This window comes from Schistocerca americana, chromosome 2 (genome assembly GCF_021461395.2).
Source record: "Schistocerca americana isolate TAMUIC-IGC-003095 chromosome 2, iqSchAmer2.1, whole genome shotgun sequence".
In the NCBI taxonomy this organism is placed as follows: domain Eukaryota; kingdom Metazoa; phylum Arthropoda; class Insecta; order Orthoptera; family Acrididae; genus Schistocerca; species Schistocerca americana.
The window spans coordinates 264945546-264968260 of NC_060120.1; the positions used below are offsets into that span (position 1 = coordinate 264945546).

The 22715-nt window shown below is 38.5% G+C and overlaps 1 protein-coding gene across 2 annotated transcripts in view; it reads right to left on the reverse strand.

Moving 5' to 3' along the window:
* LOC124595690 overlaps positions 1 to 22715 on the reverse strand; it is a 108279-nt gene that overhangs the window by 14900 nt on the left and 70664 nt on the right. For both annotated transcript variants that reach the window (XM_047134548.1, XM_047134547.1), the window contains exons 6-7: positions 1746 to 1877; positions 1580 to 1633 (exon numbers count right to left, since the gene is read on the reverse strand). In XM_047134548.1, the coding sequence (XP_046990504.1) occupies positions 1580 to 1633; positions 1746 to 1877 (186 nt within the window). The remainder of the gene's footprint in view (positions 1 to 1579; positions 1634 to 1745; positions 1878 to 22715) is intronic.

Consider the following 22715-nt stretch of genomic DNA (forward strand, 5'->3'; position numbering starts at 1 on the left):
CAGATACCCCTCCGTTGTGGTTGCACCTACGGTACGGCTATCTGTATCGTTGAGGTACGCAAGCCTCCTCACCAACGGCAAGGTCCATGGTTCATGGGGGGAGGAATAAAGGGGTATACATACTTTATAGGTATGGAATGAAAATTGCAAACTGCAAAGCACCTCACAAGTTGTGTTTCATGCTAGAAAGCTAAATGTTGCTTGGGAAAATGAAGCCTGTACCCACTAAAGCACAAAGATATGTAATATTAGCTGTCATAAAGAGGAAATTACCTGACGGACCTAAGGGCTGTAATTTTTTTTCACATACTCAGTGTATTCATGAAGCACATTTAGTTTTATCCAAAATGAACTATGATCATTATAGCCTTCAGTCCACTGAGTTCTTCATCCAATGAAAGAGAGGAGAAGATATAAAGAAATAGAATTATTCAGCAAATTCTTCATGATTCCAGAACTGGGGATGAATGGAGAGTAGCAAAAGTCAACAGTGAAGTAAACACTGCATTATATATACTATATTTGTCTAATCATGGTTGATAATGAAATTATTTTTGATATTTTAGGCAATTCATAATATAGTTCCATTACAACATGATTCAATCTTCTTGAGCTGATTTTTTCTTGGGCATGCTGACATAAACAAAAACCTTCAAGTGATACTTACATAATTTTATAAAGTATGTGAAATTTAAAACTTTCCTGGCATGTAGATTGTTCACGACATTTTGGGTCAACTGCCAGTTGTCTGTAACTTTCTACCACAATATTTCAGCACAGACTCTTCAGGCCATCTTTGGGTGAATACTGCCAATAAAGCACAGAGATCTCCTATTTCAGACCCTGCCACACATTGCAATCTGTTAAAGATGGCTTGGTGTTGTGGAAGGCAAGTGTTTATAGGATTCTGAGTGAGTGCTGCACATCTTATACAGGACAAATGGCACTGACTATTCGGGATATCATGGAACACCAGTAGCATACTTGTTTCTCCAAGCTAACAAGTCTGCCGTCACCAAACACTGTATTTCCATTGCCCAGTCAATGAAAAACAATGAAACAAAAATTGTGGTTCATATGTAAAACATGTTGGAGCACCATCATCAATGACTAGCTGAGGCCCTTATCGATAAAGACAGTGGGTTCCAGCTAATTTCTGCAAGGAATCCTGGCATAGGAAAACTTCATTCTTTATACAGCCAGCATCATTCTCTAATTTTTCCATGTGAAGACAGTCGATCTGATATTGATGAGAACTTTCATCACAGAGGGTGTGCAGTGTAGTGCACTGACTTGCAGCAGAAGTGCTTGCACTTAAGCTGCATGCATGCAGCGACAACGGGGCACATCATGCTTGTACCTGGGGGTGTTATGTAGGAGAGATCAGTGTATTTTCGCCAGTATTCACTTGAACATGGCCACAAGACACTGCACCGAAATATTGTGCAACAGGTTACAGACATCCAGCAGTTCACCCAAAATTCCACGGAACAATAAAGTAAAATAGTTGGTCATTAACATAGGAAATCACAGTTGGGAAAATTTATGCACATAATGAAAAATAATGTTTCTGACTTACCATCTGCTGAAGATGTATGATTCGAGGACTGAAGAACATAATCTGAGCCTACAGCTGTAACATAGAATGCAAAGTTAGTGAAAAGTAAAATTTTATATATTCTTCAATAAATTTTTGTTAGTTTAAGCACCACAACAGAATGAATATGTCACATTATTGTACTTACGACAATGAAGTGCATGAGGGCAACAGCTGAATTCCTCTGCAAAAATGGGAGCACAACGTTTCAGATGAGCAACTTTGAACCGAATCATCATGTCACAGGTGTACTTATGGCACCATGGTCCATTCAGTGTTCCTGTGAAAAATGAACTGGGTCTGGTTTACAAAAATTCCATTTGTGGAGGAGTACTTGTTGACAAGTGTGTATCCAGCAAGGAGCAGGGGATGGCAGTTATATCAAACCATAAAACATAGTGATCATCATAATCTGAGCTCACATTGTACCCTGTCACACAGACATGCATATCAGTTTCAAGAAAGCCAGAACATGTGACAGTTACTGACTAGTCAGGATTGTACCCAGAGCCGTTTATTATTTTAAAAAATCTCAAAACTGCTTTGCTAGTCACCACTATTCTCTTTGCACTTGAAAATACCAGATCCTACTGGGCTCTAAAAGCTTCCCATAGTGTAGTACATAGAAAGTATTCATGTGCATCTGAACGTTATCTGCTTGACAGAAATACTGCATGTTTACATCCCATACAAATTATAGTATATCAGCTCAATACACTGTTGGGAATCGGTACTTATTATAAAGCAATACCATTACACATTTGTTCATTTACCCATTTCATTTACAGTTGGCAATTGAATTTAAACATTTTTTCTGTGGCCTGAATGGATATACAGTAAGAATAACAATTAAAATATTTGATCATGTGCATTCAAAAGAGCTGTAAACAATCACTTAATATGCCAACAATCAATACCATTTATTTGAATTCATGCAACATTATTTGTATCATAGGGACATACACTACAGTTTCAGCATTACATAAAAATAACACTAAACAATAATGAGAGCACTTTAACAATTTTTGCACATTATTCCATTATGACTATTGCTGTTGTATTTTTGTATCATTCTGCAGGCATTGGGACTGCGAGGGAAAATCAAATCCCCCAAAATTTCCCCCTTCTACAGAGAAAGGAAATGGAGAAAGATGAAATAGGTATTATTCATTCTGGCCTACAAAAGGAAAATGGTCTGTTTCCAGGTAAAAGGCATGATGTTTTGGTTGTTTCTGCAGCATCAAATACACCTGGTGTAAACACAGTAACAGATTTTAAGAGACTATTATTATTCTCGTGTCAGAAACATACAGGTACATGTACATACATTTTATACAGATATGATTAAATTACTTTTGACCAAAACTTGGCCACTTCCAGTGCATTTTCTGTTGCTTGTTGAAGATCATCTTCCGTATAGGAGACATGGCACAAGTGACACCGAAGCATGTGCAGAACTGTCTGATCTCCACAGTTATATTGAATATCATTTGGATCAGTGTATTCGCATCTTGCCAAGTCAACTTTTGATCTTCCAACTCCGTATCTCTGTCTATTTAGGGACTTCCAAGTTGTCCATTCCCTGTTGTGGCCTGGAGGTAAAGCTTCAACAACTCTTTTCCAACCAGGGGGGAGGTAGGTCGTAGCCGTCCATAGTTGTAACTTAGATTTTTCAGCAGTGGTTCTAAGCTCCTTTGATGTTCTAAGAAAACTCTTCCTTGACTTCAGTAGTTGCAGATGTGGTTCATGCCCATACAGAGGATGAGTTGTTTCCTGTTCCACTACCTATCTTTCCTTGTCTGCAGCTATCTCTCTTTGAACATGTGGTGGTGCGATTTCTGTGATGTGGTAAAGCCATTCGACTGGAGTGGATTTCAAATAACCTGTTATAATTCTGCACGTTTCATTGAGAGCTACATCCACCTGTTTGGCATGAGTTGAATCATACCAAACAGGACAGGCATACTCTGCCGCAGAATGGCATGGAAATATCCTAAGCTATCAAGGAAACACATAGTAGCTCTTTGAACGTTCTGTCAGAGTACAGCAAGTAGGAGTGGAACTGATCAAATAGATCAAAATGTGAATCAGCACAGAATAAATATATGTACCAGGAAATGGTGCTGGCCTATTTTCAGCTGGCCATTGGATATTAACGTACACAGTTTCTGGATACTCTACTGCACAAATGGAAATACAATCTCTCATATAAATTTTTAAAGATAAATTATGCAGGTATACTTGAGCAGGCATGTGGCACCACTGAAAGGCCTGGACAAACCCCGCACACCAGTATCGCAGCAGGTGAGCTCTGCTTTGATGGAATGAAACCCCTGATTGTGAAAATATAGGAACTGAAAAGCAGACCATGTGTTGGGGTAAATTGTAAGACATCAGCAAATAGCACATGCACGAAACGTAATGTGGCACTGCGTGTTGAATGTTTTGCTGCTTATCATATGAAGTAACTTGTTTTTCTTGTTTTTGATTTGTAATTTGTATACATGTTTAATTTGTTTATTTCAGTACAAAAATGTGTAATCTATCCATAAAAATATGTGTTTTGCTCTCAATAGTGTTTAGCATTATATATATGGTATGAGGCATTATTTTAAAACTATAAATGTAAAAATGGCTTTTTCACTTTAAATGCTTCTTTTCTGATGTAGCAAGTAAGGTACCTGTAACAAATGTACAAAAACTACTAAAAGTATATCAGGTGCTAATGGGTTAAGAATGTCCTCTCTTAATTTGAAGAACTCCATTCTAACAAAAATCTTATCACAGAAAATAATCAGGTTTTCAAAATATAATGTAATTGGAGTATCTATTCAATCTAGTCACTAAGCAGTAGCAGGAGAACCCACTTATAAAGACATTGAAGTTTGCAAGCTTTTGGAGCCAGTGGCTCCTTCTTCTGCCAGAAGGGTTGGAGGGGATACAACATGATTGAAGAAAAAGTGTTTGTGAGGTTTAGTAAATGGGGAGAGTTCAGAAAAGTCACCCAGAGCCCTGGATCAGGGGAGACTTACTAGACATGATGAGAAGGAAAAACTGACTGCTGAGGACTGCACCAGATGAGTTTTGAAAACCTGAGAACTTAAAGCTGGAAGATAGAGTAATACGCAAGACAGAGATTACTGACTACATTATGTTCATGACTTAATAAGAGCAGACAGCTAAGTAGATTCTAAGTGGTAGAGGTTGGGATGGGGAAAAGTAGTCAAGTCAGAAAATAAAAGACACAGAAAATGAAAAGGAATGAATAAAGGAATAGTTACTGGGAGGAAATGCTGAAACTGAAGAAATTAACATTAATTACGGCCAGAACCAAGGAGATGTTGTAACGTCATTTCCCACTAGCAGAGTTCTGAGAAACTGGTGTCTGCGGGAAGAATCCAGATGGAAAATGTGGTGAAACAGGTACTGAGGTCACGCTGTCATGTTGTAGAGCATGCTCCACAGCAGTTTATTGTATGTTGCAAGGATATAGGTTATTAAACGTTGCAAGGATACACTCTCTGCCTATGGTCATTCATCCCAACTGATAGCTTGATGGTAGTCATGCCAATGTAAATGGTCAAACGGTGTTTCATAACAGCTGGTACACGACATGTGTCATTTCATAGTTGGCTCTCCTTCCATAATATAAAGGTTATCTCACCTAACTCTACTACCTCATATATTTATGAAAAGAAACAAAAAGTGAAAAATGCAAGCAGGGATGTACCTGTGTCAGTGGCTCACACAATGGGCTGGAAAGCACAATCCATGAAGATCAAAGAACAGCATTTTCAAAACAAAGTAAGTTTTTTTAAGGCACTTGTATGTTTGTTTTTTTTTCTACAGAAATGAAAACTAGAGACACAATTAGTGAAGGCAGACTTGGGTTCACTGTTCTAAATCTGATACATTCTGAAATATTAGACTTTAAAGGACGGCAAGAATGCCGCAGTATCTGCCGTTATGTACCGGGCAAGGGTTGCATGCACTGTTCTCCAGCCTGCTGCAAACAGACCACTATCAGTATGCATGTTCTACTTAAATTGTTCAGCACATTATTGTCCCATGCTTGGGCTTGCTACACTACTGTCGGTGTCAAAAACGAAAATACACTGTGATGCACTTCATTTATGTTTTGGGCAGTAGATCTACTTTCCCTTTTTTGTGTGTGGTTTGTGACACGTCTGGTCATATCATCAATATGCTGGTTTTCAGAAACAAAGAAAAACTAGATATGATGTTAATTTACAGTGAATGTCACAGAAATGCAACCACAGTTGTATCAGTGTATGCAGAACACTATCCAGATCGATGGCATTCTCCATGGTGCACCGTTTCCAACATCTGCGCAAGTCTTATCAAAACAGGCAGCTACGAGCCCAGAAAGCATTAATGCAAAAAATGCAACAACTAACAATGGTAATGAAATTGCTGTTCTGGCTGCTATAGCACACAATTATGAGGTAAGTGTACAACAGATTCCACGTGGTTCTGGAATAAGTCGCAGTAGTGTGTGGGGAAATTTGCATAGGCATATGTTTCGTCTGTATTATATATCTCACTCCACCAAGAACTCTACGGATATGACTTTGGGCCCTTCAACGAATTCTGTAATTTTACGCTTTTTAAGGGTACATTTGCATGCTGAGCTTTTACTAGCAGAAAACGTAATGGTAAATAATGAAATAATTTGAGCCATAGATATAGTCCTCAGCTGTATAAATATTGTATGCAGCCGCTGGAAACATTTGAAGATTTTTGATTGTCATATAATTGGCGAAAGAAGAGGAGTCACATTTTGTTTTCTAGGTCTTGTCCAGATCGGACGTATGTGCCTCACTCCCACTAATACTACATTATTTTGTTTATAAATTCACGAGTTGTAACCAAACAGCACTCGTAATTGCATATTGTAAGTGTCCTACTTGAAATTGTGTTTTTATTTCAGAATATGATTGTTAGGTGACTTGGCATGGCAAAAGGTTCCGCAGTTTTAAGCAAAAAGTTGTCCAGCTTCATCCACCATCATCTTCGGGTGCCGTTTTTTTCAGGAAGTCCGATTTATCACAGAGGGAAGAAACACGGTTAAAAATACATGAATGGACCTTTAACAAAAAAAGCCATGCCCAAGAGCCGAGAGTTTGCATGAAATCTTTTGATATTCAGTTCTTTGTATTGTCTCGATCCAGGAACGAACGGGGGAAAAAAATAAAATAAATAAATAATTCCGGTCTGCACGCATTGTTACATGTACTATATTGTCTTCCTTTTCTTACGTGTTTGTTGGTCACCATAAATTGGATATGAGAGCGGAATACATTGAAGTAAGACGAATTGTATGTCAACACCTGAAATTACGCTGCAATCGCAGATGCAAGGTAAGGCACTATATCTTTACAACAGCAATCTTGCCTACACGCTTTGTATTGTTGTATCCTACTTGGTAGGTCCATCACAATTTTCCGTTTCCGTAGCAGTGATCATGAACTACATCGCGGTTTCCAAAATTATTTTCATTATTCATACAGTGCAACAATACAGTTTTATCAGTTCAAAATATGACCGACTTTAGTTCTGTGCGACGTTATATGGCGTGCAGTCATTAGTGTTCAAAAATTCCACCATTACTTTCGACAATTAATTCTTCTTCAGACACTGTCGCACAGCGAGATTAATTTTTACACTTTTCTGATTACACATACGGGTTAAAATTTGTATTGTATCATAAATTACGCGTGGAGTGGTATTGACCAGAAAACAATTAGTAAAATGGAGAACCAGAGACGGCAAACACAGAAGCAATCCGACTCAGACATACCATTAAATAATGAAAGTGACGTTACGGTTGACTTGAATACTAACGAGCGACATATTATTGACTGTTCTTTATTTATTTAGCCATCCGTGGACATTTTAAAATGTATGAATGTTGTCAGTTGCGTACATTCATATATTTATACAGTTTGTTGTTACATGTAGTTAAACATTGTGACATATAAGTTATTTACAATCATTTTTGCTCCTTATCAAAATATTGTGAAACAAAAGCTATTTACAATCATTTTGTACTAAGGAATTCACTTATAGTGTAAAAGCAGTGTTCCTGCTAAAACAATTTAAGATTTTTTCTAAATAGGTACATGTTATCTGCTTCTTTTATTTTCTGCGGCAGTTTATTATACAATTTTACACCTTCATACAAGAAGCTATTTTGGGTCTTATGTTTATTCTTCCTCTCTAGGTACTACAGTTAGTTATAGTTGTACTATAGTTATGAAAACTGCTATTTCTGCTATAATTTTCTATATTCTTTGATGTACACTATGGTTTGGAATATAAATTCACAAGGAACAGTTAGAATTTCTAACAATTTGAAAAGTTCTCTGCAGTGGGCCCGCTTACTGCTTTTTGTTATAATTCTTACTGCTCTCTTTTGCATTTTAAATACCGTTTGTAAATTCTGAGCACTGTTTCCCCAGAAAATAATACCATAACTGATTACTGAATGAACATAACTAAAGTATACAGTTCTCAAACATTCACTACTGCGTGCAGATACAAGGACTCTAAGTGCATAACATGTTGTGGATACCTTTTTTGAGAGTTTCATAGCATGTTCATTCCACTTCATTTGGCTGTCAATGTGCTACCCTAAGAATTGTGTTGTAGGTACATCATCTCTGGAGATGTTATCTGGTTTTAAATTTAAGGACTGTTCATTCTAAAGGATATTGTATTTGTTTTCTTTATGTTGAGACTTCATCCCTCAAAACTTCAGTAGAATTTTCTAACATTTGTGCTGGCGTCTTACTGGTGATTACTATGTTGCTGTCATCCACAAACAATATTTTCTCTCCATGGCTGATATGCTGTGGGATATCATTTATATACACCAGAAATAATACAGGGCCTAGTACACTTCCTTGAGGGACCCCAATATTGATATTTTGTGGATCAGATATATGTTTCCAAATGTTCTGATCCACTGGAGACGTGTGATCTCTACTGACTGTACTCTGTTTTCTAGATATGAACGAAACCATTTGAGAACCGCTCTCCTTACTCCTAGTGCCTCTAATTTATGCAACAGCTTCTGGTGGTCAACAGTATCAAATGCCTTAGACAGGCCTAGGAAAAGGCCAGTTACATAGCTGTTCTCATCTAGTGCTTCTAAAACTTTTTTTGTAAATTGTGCTATTGCAGATTCCGTACCTCTACCAGGCCTGAAACCATGCTGGTCATTGCAGAGGAGGTCGAATTTACTTCGATAGATCAAAAGCCTGTTTTTCATCTCTTTCTTGTGAAACTGGTAAAATTTTGGCATCCCTCAGATAGTCAGGGAAGCAACCAGTTTTGAAGGATTCATTTATGATTTCTGTTAGTTGGAGCTTTGATACCGTTTATGAATTTTTTCAGCACACACATTGGGATTTCATCTAAACCTGCCGAGTTTTTGTTCTTTAATTGCCTTACAACATTGCACACTTCCTCCTCAGTAGTTGGAAGCAATACCATTGAGTTTGCTATATGTTTCTGTATTGGTTGATTAGCACCTTTTGGAAAAAAATTCTGTAAGTTCGTTGCAATGCTGCTAAAGTAGGTACTATGCCAACATAAATTTAGAAAACAGACCGTCCAACAGTAATATGCCTAAAACTAGTTCAGAACCCATTTTGGTGTCTGACTTCATGTCTAACGATGTGGCGGATACCGAACAGTTGCATATCACTAGTATTGCCAGAATGTTCGATGCTATTATGAAACAAATGACACAACATAAACAGAACATTAATGCACGTATCGACCAACAGACGACGTCTATACGCCCCACTTTGAAAACAGCTCACGATGAGATGAAAACACGATATAATGAAATGAAATCAGATTTAGCTGCACTTAAAACGTCAAACGAAACTTTTGAGTAGCCGTGTTGAGGAGATAAATAATAGACTGACTAGACAAGTGTCCAACTTCAACGAGAAATTTTCAGAGCTTCAATTACTGCAAGAAAACACAAATAAAAGATGTGACAGATATCCAAGCACAAGTAAATTATCTCAGTAAAACAAGCGAGTCTGTAGTTACTCAGATTAAATCTTATCCGGCAGTGCATGATGATATAAAAACGCATATTACCGATGTTGAAAACAAGGTTGACACAATTGACAAACAACTTTCTAATAAAGTAAGACTACGCACTGACAACCATTTCTCATGCATCAATGGGGAATTTCATAGTAGGATAGAGCAAAAAGACAAATATTTTGACAAGTGCTTACAAGAAAAATTGCCTGCTGTTGTCCACGACACTCTCGCGGAATTTATAAATAACAACAAACACGGAATCAGTCAAGCAGTACAATCGAAACAATTTGACAATTGCGTACAACCAGTGTGCAATGACGGTAACAGTAACCAAAACACACAGTTTGGCAATGAATACAAGTAGCCTACATTTATGATGCATACACACCTAACACTATATACTCAAAACAACAACAGTACACACCTCGACATGACACACTGCATTGCGGTTGTGGTAATTATTAACAACATTTTCCTTCCTATTCGCTAGTTGATCCTCACAGTAATCATTCTGAAACTAAACATTACTATAATACCAAGGACAAGGAGGGCCTCATAAAACACGGACAATTTCAGCCATTTATACCTGAAAAAAGAACCGAACATCCTGTCATCTTTCTTAAAGCCTTCATAATTGCATTTCCTTGTAAGTGGAGTAACCATAAAAGGATATCTTATGTTGTTGGTTACATCCAAGGTGACGCAGCTGTATGGGTGTATAATGAAGCCGACATATGCATCACATACTAACAATTTGAGAGAGACTTTTTTTTCTAAATTTTGGTCACAATCAATCTGCACAGGAGTGACTTAGTAGGCAGATTGTGAATCCTGAACCATTCAATCCTAAGCACGGCAATTTGCACCGGTATTTTGAGAAATATTTAAAATATGGGACATTTCCTTGACGAGCCGGTTGCAACGCGTGACCTCCTCCACGCATTGAGGGCAAGACTGCCATTTAATATCAAAGAAAAACTTCTGCCAGTGGCAATTCCCGCCACTGCAAGTGCAAACTCAAAACTGGAATGCATCTACGAACGCGCAGGTGAGCCATAATGTGAAAACACACGACCAACACAGTTCGGAGAATGGAATAAACAATACCCAAATGTAAATATTATCGAAGTAACTAGTGATACTCCACCTCAGCCTGTTCCTGCACCCACTACAAATGTGATAACATCAAACTAAACATAGTCACTACTATACCGCAGGTCGTGGCTGTGGAAGAATTGGGGGGCGACTTCACTTTAAATTTATTATTTGACCCACTCACTTTGCAACGGCACAATGCTCATGTATCTGACAGAGGCCTATACAGCAACCATTGTTATTCATGACGTATAATCATGACGGGAACTTGTCTGATAAACTATTACATGAGATCACACAATGTCGTTTATCACCCAGTGAAATTGTTTTGGCATCAAGTACTGGTGTTGTGGGTGGTATTCCCACTACTATTACTCTGGACACAGGAGAGGCTGTTAGTGTCTTGTCCTATGATTTTTACAAGAAAATGTGTGAGTTTGAACCCGTACCAGAGTATCCTGTCCTGAACTGTAAAATTTTAACTGCTGTAGGCAATGGTTCTTCTAGGGTTAAGATACAGGTATTAGTGACAGTCAAGGTAGGTACCGGTAATAGAATCGGTAATAGAATACAACATTGGCCATTTTTCATCCTCCAAAATCTGGCCACTAATTGTATTTTAGGTTTAGATATATTGTGCGAGAAGGACAGCACTATTGACTTCTCCCAGCGTAAATGTATCCTGAGAGATAAGGACAGTGAAATTTCAATTGACCTGGATACCAGGACTCTGAAGCACGATAAATATTGTACTGGGTACAAGATTCAGTTAATACAGGACTGATGATGTTGACACACAGACACATGCACCTAATGCTGAGTTTGAGGACTTGAAAACTGTAATTAGTAATAAGTTATCAGAAGCCACATTTGTCACACGTGAAGAACATAATGAACTTTATGATGTTTTGTCCAAGTATATACAAGTATTTAGCAAATGACCAGGTGTGATCATCACGTATGTGTATAAAATAGAAGTTAAGCCTCACCAGATTTTCTATCACGAAACCTATAATGTGCCACTATCCCAACGACCTGCTGTGTGGCACGAGTTGAAAGAAACATTAGAGTGGAAAATCATCGAACCTTCCACGTCACCTTACTGCAGCTCTCTCTTGTTATAAAGAAACCCAAAGGGGAATATCAAAATTATTTTGATGCTTGTGCAATTACGAGATTATTTTACCTGTTCGCACGAAAGCCGAGAATTTAGAGGAGCAACTCCAGAAATTTTTAGATTCTAAGTATTTTTCAATGAGAGATCTGACCAATTCATTCTCTCAAGTTGCTATCACACCAGATATGCTGCATTTATATTCGGGGGCGAACCTATCAATTTTGTGTCCTTCCCTTCGATTTGAACATCAGTTCGGGCATGTTTATCACTGCATTTGAGACTGTATTTGATGGCGAATTGGTTGAATTAGTTACTCACTACATTGATGACCCGCTTGTAGGTAGTAAGACTTGGTCTGAACATATTGATACTTTGCAAAAGATTCTGCATAAATTCGTACAAGCTGGATAAATTTGCACAAGCTAGAGTGACGGCTAATCTCAAAAAGTTGAATTTGCTTGCAGTGTAATTAAGTATCTTGGACATATTATTTATGCTCAAGGTGTATGACCTGACCCAAGTTAGTTAGATGCAATCAGGAATTTTCCTAGTCCATGGACTAGAAAGCAATTGAAATTGTTCCTTGGACTTTGTTATTCATTTCGACGATTTTTACCACACCAAGTTTTAAACAGCAAACATCTATGGAACCTACTCAAAAAGAATCAGATATGGATATCGTCCGACCAGTGTCTGAAAGACTCTGGTAGTATTAAGCGTGCTTTGGTTAACGCAGACATTTTGGATCGCCCTGATTTTAATTTAGATTTTTTTATGACATGTGATGCCTCATCCTATGGCTTAGACTGTTGTTTGTTTCAAGTTCTAAAGAATGGAGGACAAGAACATGTGAAAATTATTAGTTTTGCGAGTCGCACACTTACTGAATTTGACCTAGTAGATAGTGTCGGAAGTTCCATGCGGCTTTTCGTGGATGATGCTGTAGTATACAGAGAAGTTGCAGCATTAGAAAATTGTAGCGAAATGCAGGAAGATCTGCAGCGGATAGGCACTTGGTGCAGGGAGTGGCAACTGTCCCTTAACATAGACAAATGTAATGTATTGCGAATACATAGAAAGAAGGATCCTTTATTGTATGATTATATGATAGCGGAACAAACAGTGATAGCAGTTACTTCTGTAAAATATCTGGGAGTATGCGTGCGGAACGATTTGAAGTGGAATGATCATATAAAATTAATTGTTGGTAAGGTGGGTACCAGGTTGAGATTCATTGGGAGAGTGCTTAGAAAATGTAGTCCATCAACAAAGGAGGTGGCTTACAAAACACTCGTTCGACCTATACTTAAGTATTGCTCATCAGTGTGGGATCCGTACCAGATCGGTTTGACGGAGGAGATAGAGAAGATCCAAAGAAGAGCGGCGCGTTTCGTCACAGGGTTATTTGGTAACCGTGATAGCGATACGGAGATGTTTAATAAACTCAAGTGGCAGACTCTGCAAGAGAGGCACTCTGCATCGCGGTGTAGATTGCTCGCCAGGTTTCGAGAGGGTGCGTTTCTGGATGAGGTATCGAATATATTGCTTCCCCCTACTTATACCTCCCGAGGAGATGACGAATGTAAAATTAGAGAGATTAGAGCGTGCACGGAGGCTTTCAGACAGTCGTTCTTCCCGCGAACCATACGCGACGTAACAGGAAAGGGAGGTAATGACAGTGGCACGTAAAGTGCCCTCCGCCACACACCGTTGGGTGGCTTGCAGAGTATAAATGTAGATGTAGATGTAGACTCTACCACATACTGTTTATATGGTAAGCACACTAAAATTTATACTGACCACCAAGCTCTCACATTTCTGTTAACTTGTAAGCTTGTACATCCCAGATTATCACGTTCGGCTTTATCTGTGCAAAACTATTCCTTTGAAATTGTATATATTAAGGGTAAAGACAACATCATTGCCAATGATTTGTCTCATCTGCCTCAAGGCTTGGATGAGTGTAACTCAGGCTTCAATGAATGTAACTCTGACCTGGAGAATGTGTATGATTACCGAACACTTCTTACGCAGGATAAGATATATCACCAGTATTATATTGACTTATGTATAAATACGCCAACATCGCAGAAATCTGATCCTCACTGGAATAAGGTAAGAGTTTTACTCACAAATCAACCTGACCATTCTCTGTCTAACCGACATTTGATACATAGTAATGTGTCATTTTATTGCCGTCATCCTGAAGCCACTACTTGGTGTGTTTGTATTCCTAAGGATTCTGAACGCAACTTAATTTGGTACACACATTTTGTTTGGGGTCATTATGGTACCAAGAAGTGCCTAGCGAAGCTTTGTACCTACTGTTACTTTAGAAATATGAGATGTAAGATCCACAGTATACTCAAAGCGTGCGATTTGTCAAAAATGTAAACCGCTGAACTTGTCTACGAAGACTGATTTGCATTCTGTTTACCCGGTAAACCTCTAGAAATTGTAAGTGGTCCACATCTAACAATCAGTGGTGGTGTGAAATATATTCTTGAATTTTATGATTTATTTTCCAAGCATGTTAAACTGTATGCCTAAAGATCCGCTACTGCCATTGCCATCATTCGTCCTTTCTCATGTGACAGCATTCCTCACATGGGAAAACCAAAAGCTATTTTATCCGACAATGCTGCATACTATACTGGGTACAAGTGGGGTAAATTTCTCAAAGACAATAGTATTAAGAGTATTTTTATCTCAAGGTATAGTCCCTAGTCTAATCCCACTGAACGTGTGTTCCCTGAGGTTAACAGATTTATCAGAACCTATGTTTCTACCAAATATACTAAATGGGTAACATATTTGTTTTTATTTGAAGAGGTACACAAGAAGCTCAATGTTTATGAAACTCCGTACACTCCTAATGAGCTCATATTCGATTGCAAAGAAGACACCAATTGGACAACGCTGTTACCAAAACTTGGGTGCAGGAGCATACGGTCTGACAAGAATATTGTGGAGATTGGGAGGGCATTGAAAAACTATTCTAGGTGTGGTGGGAAAAATTTCAGACTGACTTTTGCCCACCACACATAAAATAGTTTTTCATCGGCTTTCCAATCTCCACAATTTTCTTGTCAGGCCCTATGCTCCTCCTGCACCCATCCCTACCCTATGGCTCCTACCCCTGTGACCATCCCCACTGCAAGAGTGGCCCTGTCCACCATCTTAACACCACCTATAGCAGCCCTGTAACTGGGAAAACATATAGTACCCAAGGGAGAGCCTCCTATGAAACGACACATGTCATGTACCAGCTGTTTTGTAAACACTGTTCAGCCTTCTACATTGACGTGACTACCACCAAATTATCAATTAGGATGTATGGTCATAGGCAGAGGGTTTATACTGGCAACTCACAATACCCTGTTGCAGAGCATGCTATACAACATGACAATTGTGACCTCGGCACCTGTTTTACCACACGTGTCATCTGGATTCTTCCCCCAGACAGCAGGTTTCTCAGAACTCCGCAGGTGAGAACTAGCACTATAACATGCACTTGGTTCTCGCCACCCGTCTGTCCTTAATTTATGAATTTCTTCTGTCTCAGGCATTTCTTCACAGTAACTACTCTTTGTTCCACTCCATTTTAGGTTTCTGCATCTTTCATTCTCTTACCCATCTATTTTTCGCTGCTCCCCCCCCCCCCCCTGCCAATCTATTTTTCGCTGCCCCCCCCCCCCCCTCCTAACTCTGTTACATACAATGATACAATGCACTTAGCTTTTCACTCTTATTAACTCATGCATGATGTTCAAGCAGTAATCTCTGTCTGCATATTATCCTGTCTTCCATGTTTAAGCTCTCAGGTTTTCAAATCTCATCTGATTTATTTTATTTATTTATTTATTATCACCCCAATGATAACATTTGTGATATAGGATTTGTCAGGGTATATTTTAACAACTATATAATATCTTTACAAAATTTGTATCTGTGCTGAATTCATATTAATCTATCTTATGTTTAATACAATATACAACTAATAAGTGTTTTTATAACATAATTTATTATGCACTGATGTAATTTCATTTGTCATATTAACTTAAACATATATTGTTATACAGTTGCGCAGAGATATTCACTTATGCTGTAATAACATTTGTCAAGCATGTGGTTCTTTATAACAGTTTTAAATTTGTCCTCATTTTCCAGCTCTTTGATATGTTTTGGTAGTGCATTAAAAAGTTTGATGCCTTGATTAGATATATGTTTCTGGCTTTGGGTCCTTGTTACAGCTTGTATGTGGAGATCTTTACATTGCCGTGTATCGTAATTATGGAAGTCTGTATTGGTTTTCATTTTGTCCTGATTTCATTTGATCACCAACAGACGTTTCAGAATGTATAATGATGGAATTGTTAGAATTTTCAATGCTTTAAAAAGGGGCCTACAATGTATTTGAGGTGGGCTGTGGGTCATTATCCGAATAGCACGTTTTTGTAATTTGAAAATCTCATTTAGATGACAATTTGTTTTTCCGCAGAATACTATCCCATAGGATGCAATGGGCTGAAAATAGCCAAAATATGCTAATCTGGTACAGTCATTACTACAAACTCTTGAAATTATTCTAAGCACAAAACATGCTGAATTTAGTTTTAGTGCTAAGCTCACCACATGGTCCTTCCAATTAATCTTCTCATCAATGTGCATACCCAGGAATTTTGCACACTGTACTCTTTCAAGTTGTTTGCCCTCCATGGTGGGATTTAGGTCGTCCTGTTCACTTATTTTTCCATATTGCACATAATAAGTTTTTTTTTGCATTCAGTGTTAGCTTGTTAGCACTAAACCATTTTTGTATATCTTGTAGGACATGGTCCACAGTACTGTGCCATGACTGCTTCATTTCACTAACTATTAAACTAGTATCATCAGCAAGTAACATGATTCTAGCTTTTCTCCCTGACACCTGAATATCATTAATGTAAATGAGGAACAGCAAGGGGCCTAATACACTTCCTTGTGGTACTCCTACTGTGACCTCCCTTGGATCTGGTCTTAGTTAAATTTTTTGATTAATATTTGGTGCTGTAATTTCAACCACCTGCATCCTCTTTTCCAGATAAGACTCAAACCACTTTTTTACCGGTCCTCTGATACCTATAGCTTCAAACTTTTCCAAAAGTATGCTGTGGTCAACAGTGTCAAAGGCTTTTGAGAAATCTAGATTTATCCCAACTACACTTTTTCCCCTCTTCCAATTTAGTGATTATTTCTTTTGTGTATTCTAGTACAGCTGTTTCGGTACTTCTCCCAGCTTGAAATCCATGCTGATTACTGTTTATCAGATTGTGCATATTAAGATAATGTGTGACTTTATATTTCATTAGTATCTCTAAAACTTTAGAGAAAGTTGGGAGGAGTGAGACAGGTCTGTAGTTTTCTATTTTAAGTTTATCACCCTTTTTCAACAGGGGAATGACTTTAGAAATTTTCAGTTTTTGTGGAAACACGCCCTCAGCCATTGACAAGTTTGCTATGTGCACCAATGGTTTGCTATCTGATTTGCTGTTTTCTTTACTAATATTATTGGCAACTCATCTACTCCAGCTGACATCTTGGATTTGAGACTTTTAATCACTTTTAAAACTTCCTTTTCGTTTGTTGGAATTGCCATCATACTGCTGGCTGCCTTGGGTGCTTCCATCTTAATCTGCTCCCCAAAATTCCTGCTTAATGTCTGGGGTACATTTAAAAAGTAATTATTTATATAATTAGGCACAGCATATTTATCTACCATTTTATTCTCCTCATCTTTTAGAATAATTTCCTTGTCTTTGATAGGTACCCTGGTTTCTTTTCTCACAATTTCCCATGCTATTTTATTTTTATTTTTGGACTGTTTTATTTCCGTATTATTACTTAATAACTTTGCATTTGCAATTACACTGCGGTATATTTTCCTATACCTCTTTACATATTCTATAAAATCAATATCTGTACACTCCCTCAACTCTGAATTCAGTTTTTTCATGTTTTCACATGATTTCTTAATGCCAAGAGTCATCCAAGAACTTGACTTTATGTGTCCAGTAGACTTGATTCTGGTCAGATTCTTTGGAAAACACATCCCAAAGTTCATCATATAAATCGATGCAAATACACTGTATGCCTCATCTGTACTTGACTGTTTCATAACATCTAACCAATTTTCATTTTCTAAGATACTTATGAACTGATGACAGCTGTCCACAGAGAAGTTTCTTTTGTAAATATTGTTTACACCTTTATCTTCCTTTGACCTTAAAGAGATTTCCATGGTGAGAGCATTGTGGTCAGACAATCCTAAATCTATGTTTGTTACCTCTATGTCAGTTGCTGACATATTTGAGAAAATGTTATCTATGAGGCTATTGGAGGTGTTTGTTATTCTAGTTGAATTGTTTATGTGTGGTGACATGTTGAAACTCTTTAATATGTCCAAAAGTTGCCTTTTTTGTTGACTTTCAACTAGAAGATTAATATTGAAATCACCACAAAGAATAATCACAGTTTCGTTTTTGTAAATAGTATTTAGCAACAATTCTAATTTATCAAAAAAGACTTCTATGTTTCCACATGGTGACCTATACACTGTTATGACTATGACTTTTTTCATCAGGCCATATAGCTGGACAGCACCTGCTTCAAAAAACTTTTCAATACTTAAGTTCTCTGCTTCACATCTCTTTTTAAATTCTAACTCTTGTCTAAGGTAAATACCGACTCCACCACCTTTTGGAATTTTCCTACTATAATTATTTGCCAGTTTAAATGGATTAATATGAATACTATTAATTTCTTGATCCTTACACCAATGTTCAGTAATACACAAGACATCAGGCTGGGTGTTACCTACTGCTATTTCAAGTTCACAATATTTGTTCTTGAGGCACTGCACATTTAGAGTCATAATCTTTAGAACAGGGGAGTGAGCACTGATGGTATTTCTCCTTTTGTTTAACACTGTTGTCTTGGTGTTTTCATTACGGCTGGATACCAAAAATCCTGTTGTACCACAGGTTTCTTGTTTCTGTTGTTTTTCCTACTTGAAGTGGATGATGCTGATTGATTGTTTATACTAGCTGTGGCAGCTGATGACATTTTAATATTTACAATAGCAGATGATGATGTTTTTAGTGCTTCAGGAAATGTTGCTCTTGTTAAGGTTTTCATTTCTTCTGCTTCTGCCCTCATTTGGAGTGGGATTTTATGGAACTTTTCTACTGTTATATGGCTTATTTCTTCTAGTATCTTTTCACCCATCATCTTTTTTCCATAATAGTTCCTGTGCTGTCCATGCCTCGTGAAATGATTTCTCACTGAGCTGTTTGCATCCACAAAAGTTGCACACTTAAAAGCACAGCAGATCTTCCTGAATTTATTATTTGTTGACTTTATTTCTTTGTTTACACATGATTCCTCGATTAGATCATGTCTATGTGGCACACTTACAACGACAACCTTTAAATTTAGATCTGACAGCTTTTTTAGAGTTGTTTGAAGTGCCCTTGTTGCTAGTTGGCTTTCATTTTTGTATACGTCATTTGCTCCACGTATTAGCACACAGCATGTTCCCGTCTTAACTAAGTTTTCACAATTATTTACTATTTCGTTAAGGGGAGCACCAGGTTTGACAATGGCTGTTACTCTGAATTGGGACTGCCGATCATTTATTATTTGTGCCACACCCTTTGCATGACTATCACCTAATACACAGACCTGATATTTGTTGTTCTCCAGGTGCCCTCGCTCCGTCGTTTTTATAGTACACTTTGAAGAAACATTTCTCTCGTTAGAACACACAGATGATCTAGATTCACTTTCACTTGTCTTATTTTTTTCGTTCACATTTCGTCCTGTCGTGTCTTTATTACCCAATTTTCTTTGCGCTCTATTTACTGATGATATCATACCGCCAGAAAGATTTCGTTTACTACTAGCAGAAGTTTTGTTTGAAACGAAAATTGCCAGTATGTTTTCATTACATTCGTTTTTTAAATCGTCATAATTCCGCTGCTTTATCAGTTCCTCTAACTTATTTACATAACGATTTGCAATCACAAGGTCTTGCTGAAGCAATGCAGTAGCACTTAGTAGATCGCAGCATTCCATGCCACAGTCACATTTCGCGTCCCAGTCTTCCGTTCCCGCGAAACACTTTGCATGAATCCATTTTTGTGACACTGCACATAACCTGATACCTTTCACAATGTAGTTATTGCACTTTATACAATTTATACTCGATATGTAGACGTTTACCGTGGAACTATTTATACACACTTCTGCATGCGACGCCATCTTACTGATGTACCACTATACGTAGGAACCTACCTACCCAACAATCAGTCTTCCATTCTCATCCCATGCTGTAAGTTCCCCCTGACCTGCAGTTCTGGGAATGTTTCCCAAAATCTACCCCTTTTACTAGACCTCTCCAGCTCTTTTTCTCTCCCCCCCCCCTCTTGTTTACTCTGTATGAATAAAGCTTCATTCACAAATCAAGATCATGTGAATCTGTGAAACATGCAAAATCACCACTGACTTTGTGTGGTTGCTCATCAAGTATAGTGGGATGTCAATGTTTGGTACAGTACCATTGATACCCGTATTGTAGGTTCCTATTTTTACCAGAGAACATTAACCAAATGGTGATATGCATCATTTCTGCAAGACACACTACCCCTTCTCATGAAGGACATGGTATTGTAATACATATCTATCAGTGTGGTTCCAGCATGATGGATGGTCCACACTCCAAGCAGATGTTTCTAGGGAAGTTGCAGATGCAGTGTTTGCAAATAGGTGGGTAGGACAGGGAGCTCCTGTGAGCTGGCCAGCCAGGTCTCCTGAAGTGACACTGTTAAACTTCTTTCTCTGGGGTGCAGTGAAAGGAGCATTGTGTCTGACAAGGATATTGCAGAGATTGGGATGGTGATGAAAAACTATTGCAGATGTAGTGGGAAAAATGTCAGACAGAATGGATCTCATTTCATGGCATGATTTTAGGAAGTCATAGCCTTGTCAAAGTAGCTGATTAATACATTCAAGACCAGTATAATACTGGTTGACAAGGCTTTCTTTTTATATTGGGGGGGGGGGGGGATCATCAGTATCAGTATTGAATGTGGTGGTATGGAAAATATGCTTCTGAACTAGGCTGGTGGGGTCATTACATCTAGGGAAGGCTGAGGTGAGAAATGGTGGTGTATTGCTGTAAAGACTCTGCATTTAAATAAATACATTTGCCTTGAATGTCAAGGCTGCATGGGAGAATACGCTTGACATAGAAAGGGTAGCAAGTGTGAAAATGTAAATACTGTTTGTTAGTAGGTTTAATGTGAACAGAAGTGTATGGATTACCCCCAGTAAGGTTGAGGTCAACATCAAGGAAAGTGGCACAGACTGGGAATAGGACCATGTGAACTTTAATCAGGAGAATGTGGGTAGAGATTCCAAAAATTTTAACAGGTCAGCTTCAACATGAGTCCATATAGCAAATGTATCTAAACATAACCAGAACCTGAAGGTTTATTAATCCCGGGAAAGCCCCCTCCAAATGACCCATGAAAAGGCTGGCTGGCACAGGAAGGAGCCATCCGGATTCCCATGGCTATGCCCCTGATCTGTTTGCATGCTTGTCCCTAAAAGGTAAAGTGTTTTTTGGCAAGTATAACGTTGATTAAGGTGAGTAGGAAGGAAACCATTGGTTTGGAATCAGGTGGGCACTGACTGAGGAAGTGTTCAGCAGCAGACCAACCATGTACATGGGGGATGTTGGTACAGAGAGAGGTGGTATCAATGGTGACAAACAAAGTGTGTGCTGGGAGTAGGATAGGTATGGATTTAAGATGACCTAGGAAATGGTTGGTCTCTTTAATATAGGAGGGGAGTCTTAGTACTTTGTTGCCGATGTTGATCAGCTAAGAGAGGTATAAGCTCAGTGGGTTGAAGCCAGCAACTATGGGACAGCCAGGGCAACTGGGTCTACGGATATTAGGAAGAAGGTAAAGGTGGGGGTGCCTGGTTTGAGTGAAGTAAGAGGTTCTGTGGACTGAGGTGTTAGTCCTTGTGAAGGGCCTGAGGTTTTAAGGAAAGACTGTAGGTCAGTTTGTATCTCAGGGACGGAATCTTGATGGCAGATTTTGTATGTAGAGGTGTCAAACATCTCGTTTAGATCCTTGCTTACATACTCCCATCCGTCAAGCACCACAGTGGTAGATTCCTTCTCTGCTGGGAGGATAATGATGGAGTGATCAGTTTTTAGAGAAGTTCAGCAGAGGGCAGATTAGCGAAATTTTGTATCGACCTGAGGAAGGATTGTGAAGCAATGCTGGATATTAGGAATTCTTGGAAAGCTTGTAAGGGATGGTATTGATGTAGTGGTGGTGAATCAAGTTGGGATCATGGTCAGAACTGTGCAAAGTAAGGTTCAGTGACAGTGTTTCGATGTTATGTGCAAAGGAAAGTAGGTCTTCATCAAAGCAGTATGACTAAATGCAGGTTTAGGACTGAAAGTGAGACCCTTGGATAATATATGTAATACAGGAGGGGAAAGTATCTTAGATGAGAGGTTGAGAACACTATATCGTTGTGACTGGTTCCTGTGCTCATGAAGTACCAATGCTCTGGGAGGCTGTGGTGAAGACTGGGGGTTGTTGAGAAGGTTGACGAAGCTCGGTTTGAAAGCGAGGAGTGGTGGTTGATGGTGTGGCTATTTAGGGAGCAGGAGAGGGACTGGAAAGGAAAAATCACAGTTGAGGAAGCTTAAGAGAAGGCAGGCTAGCTTTTTAAGGTGAAATTTGGCCTGTTGTTGCT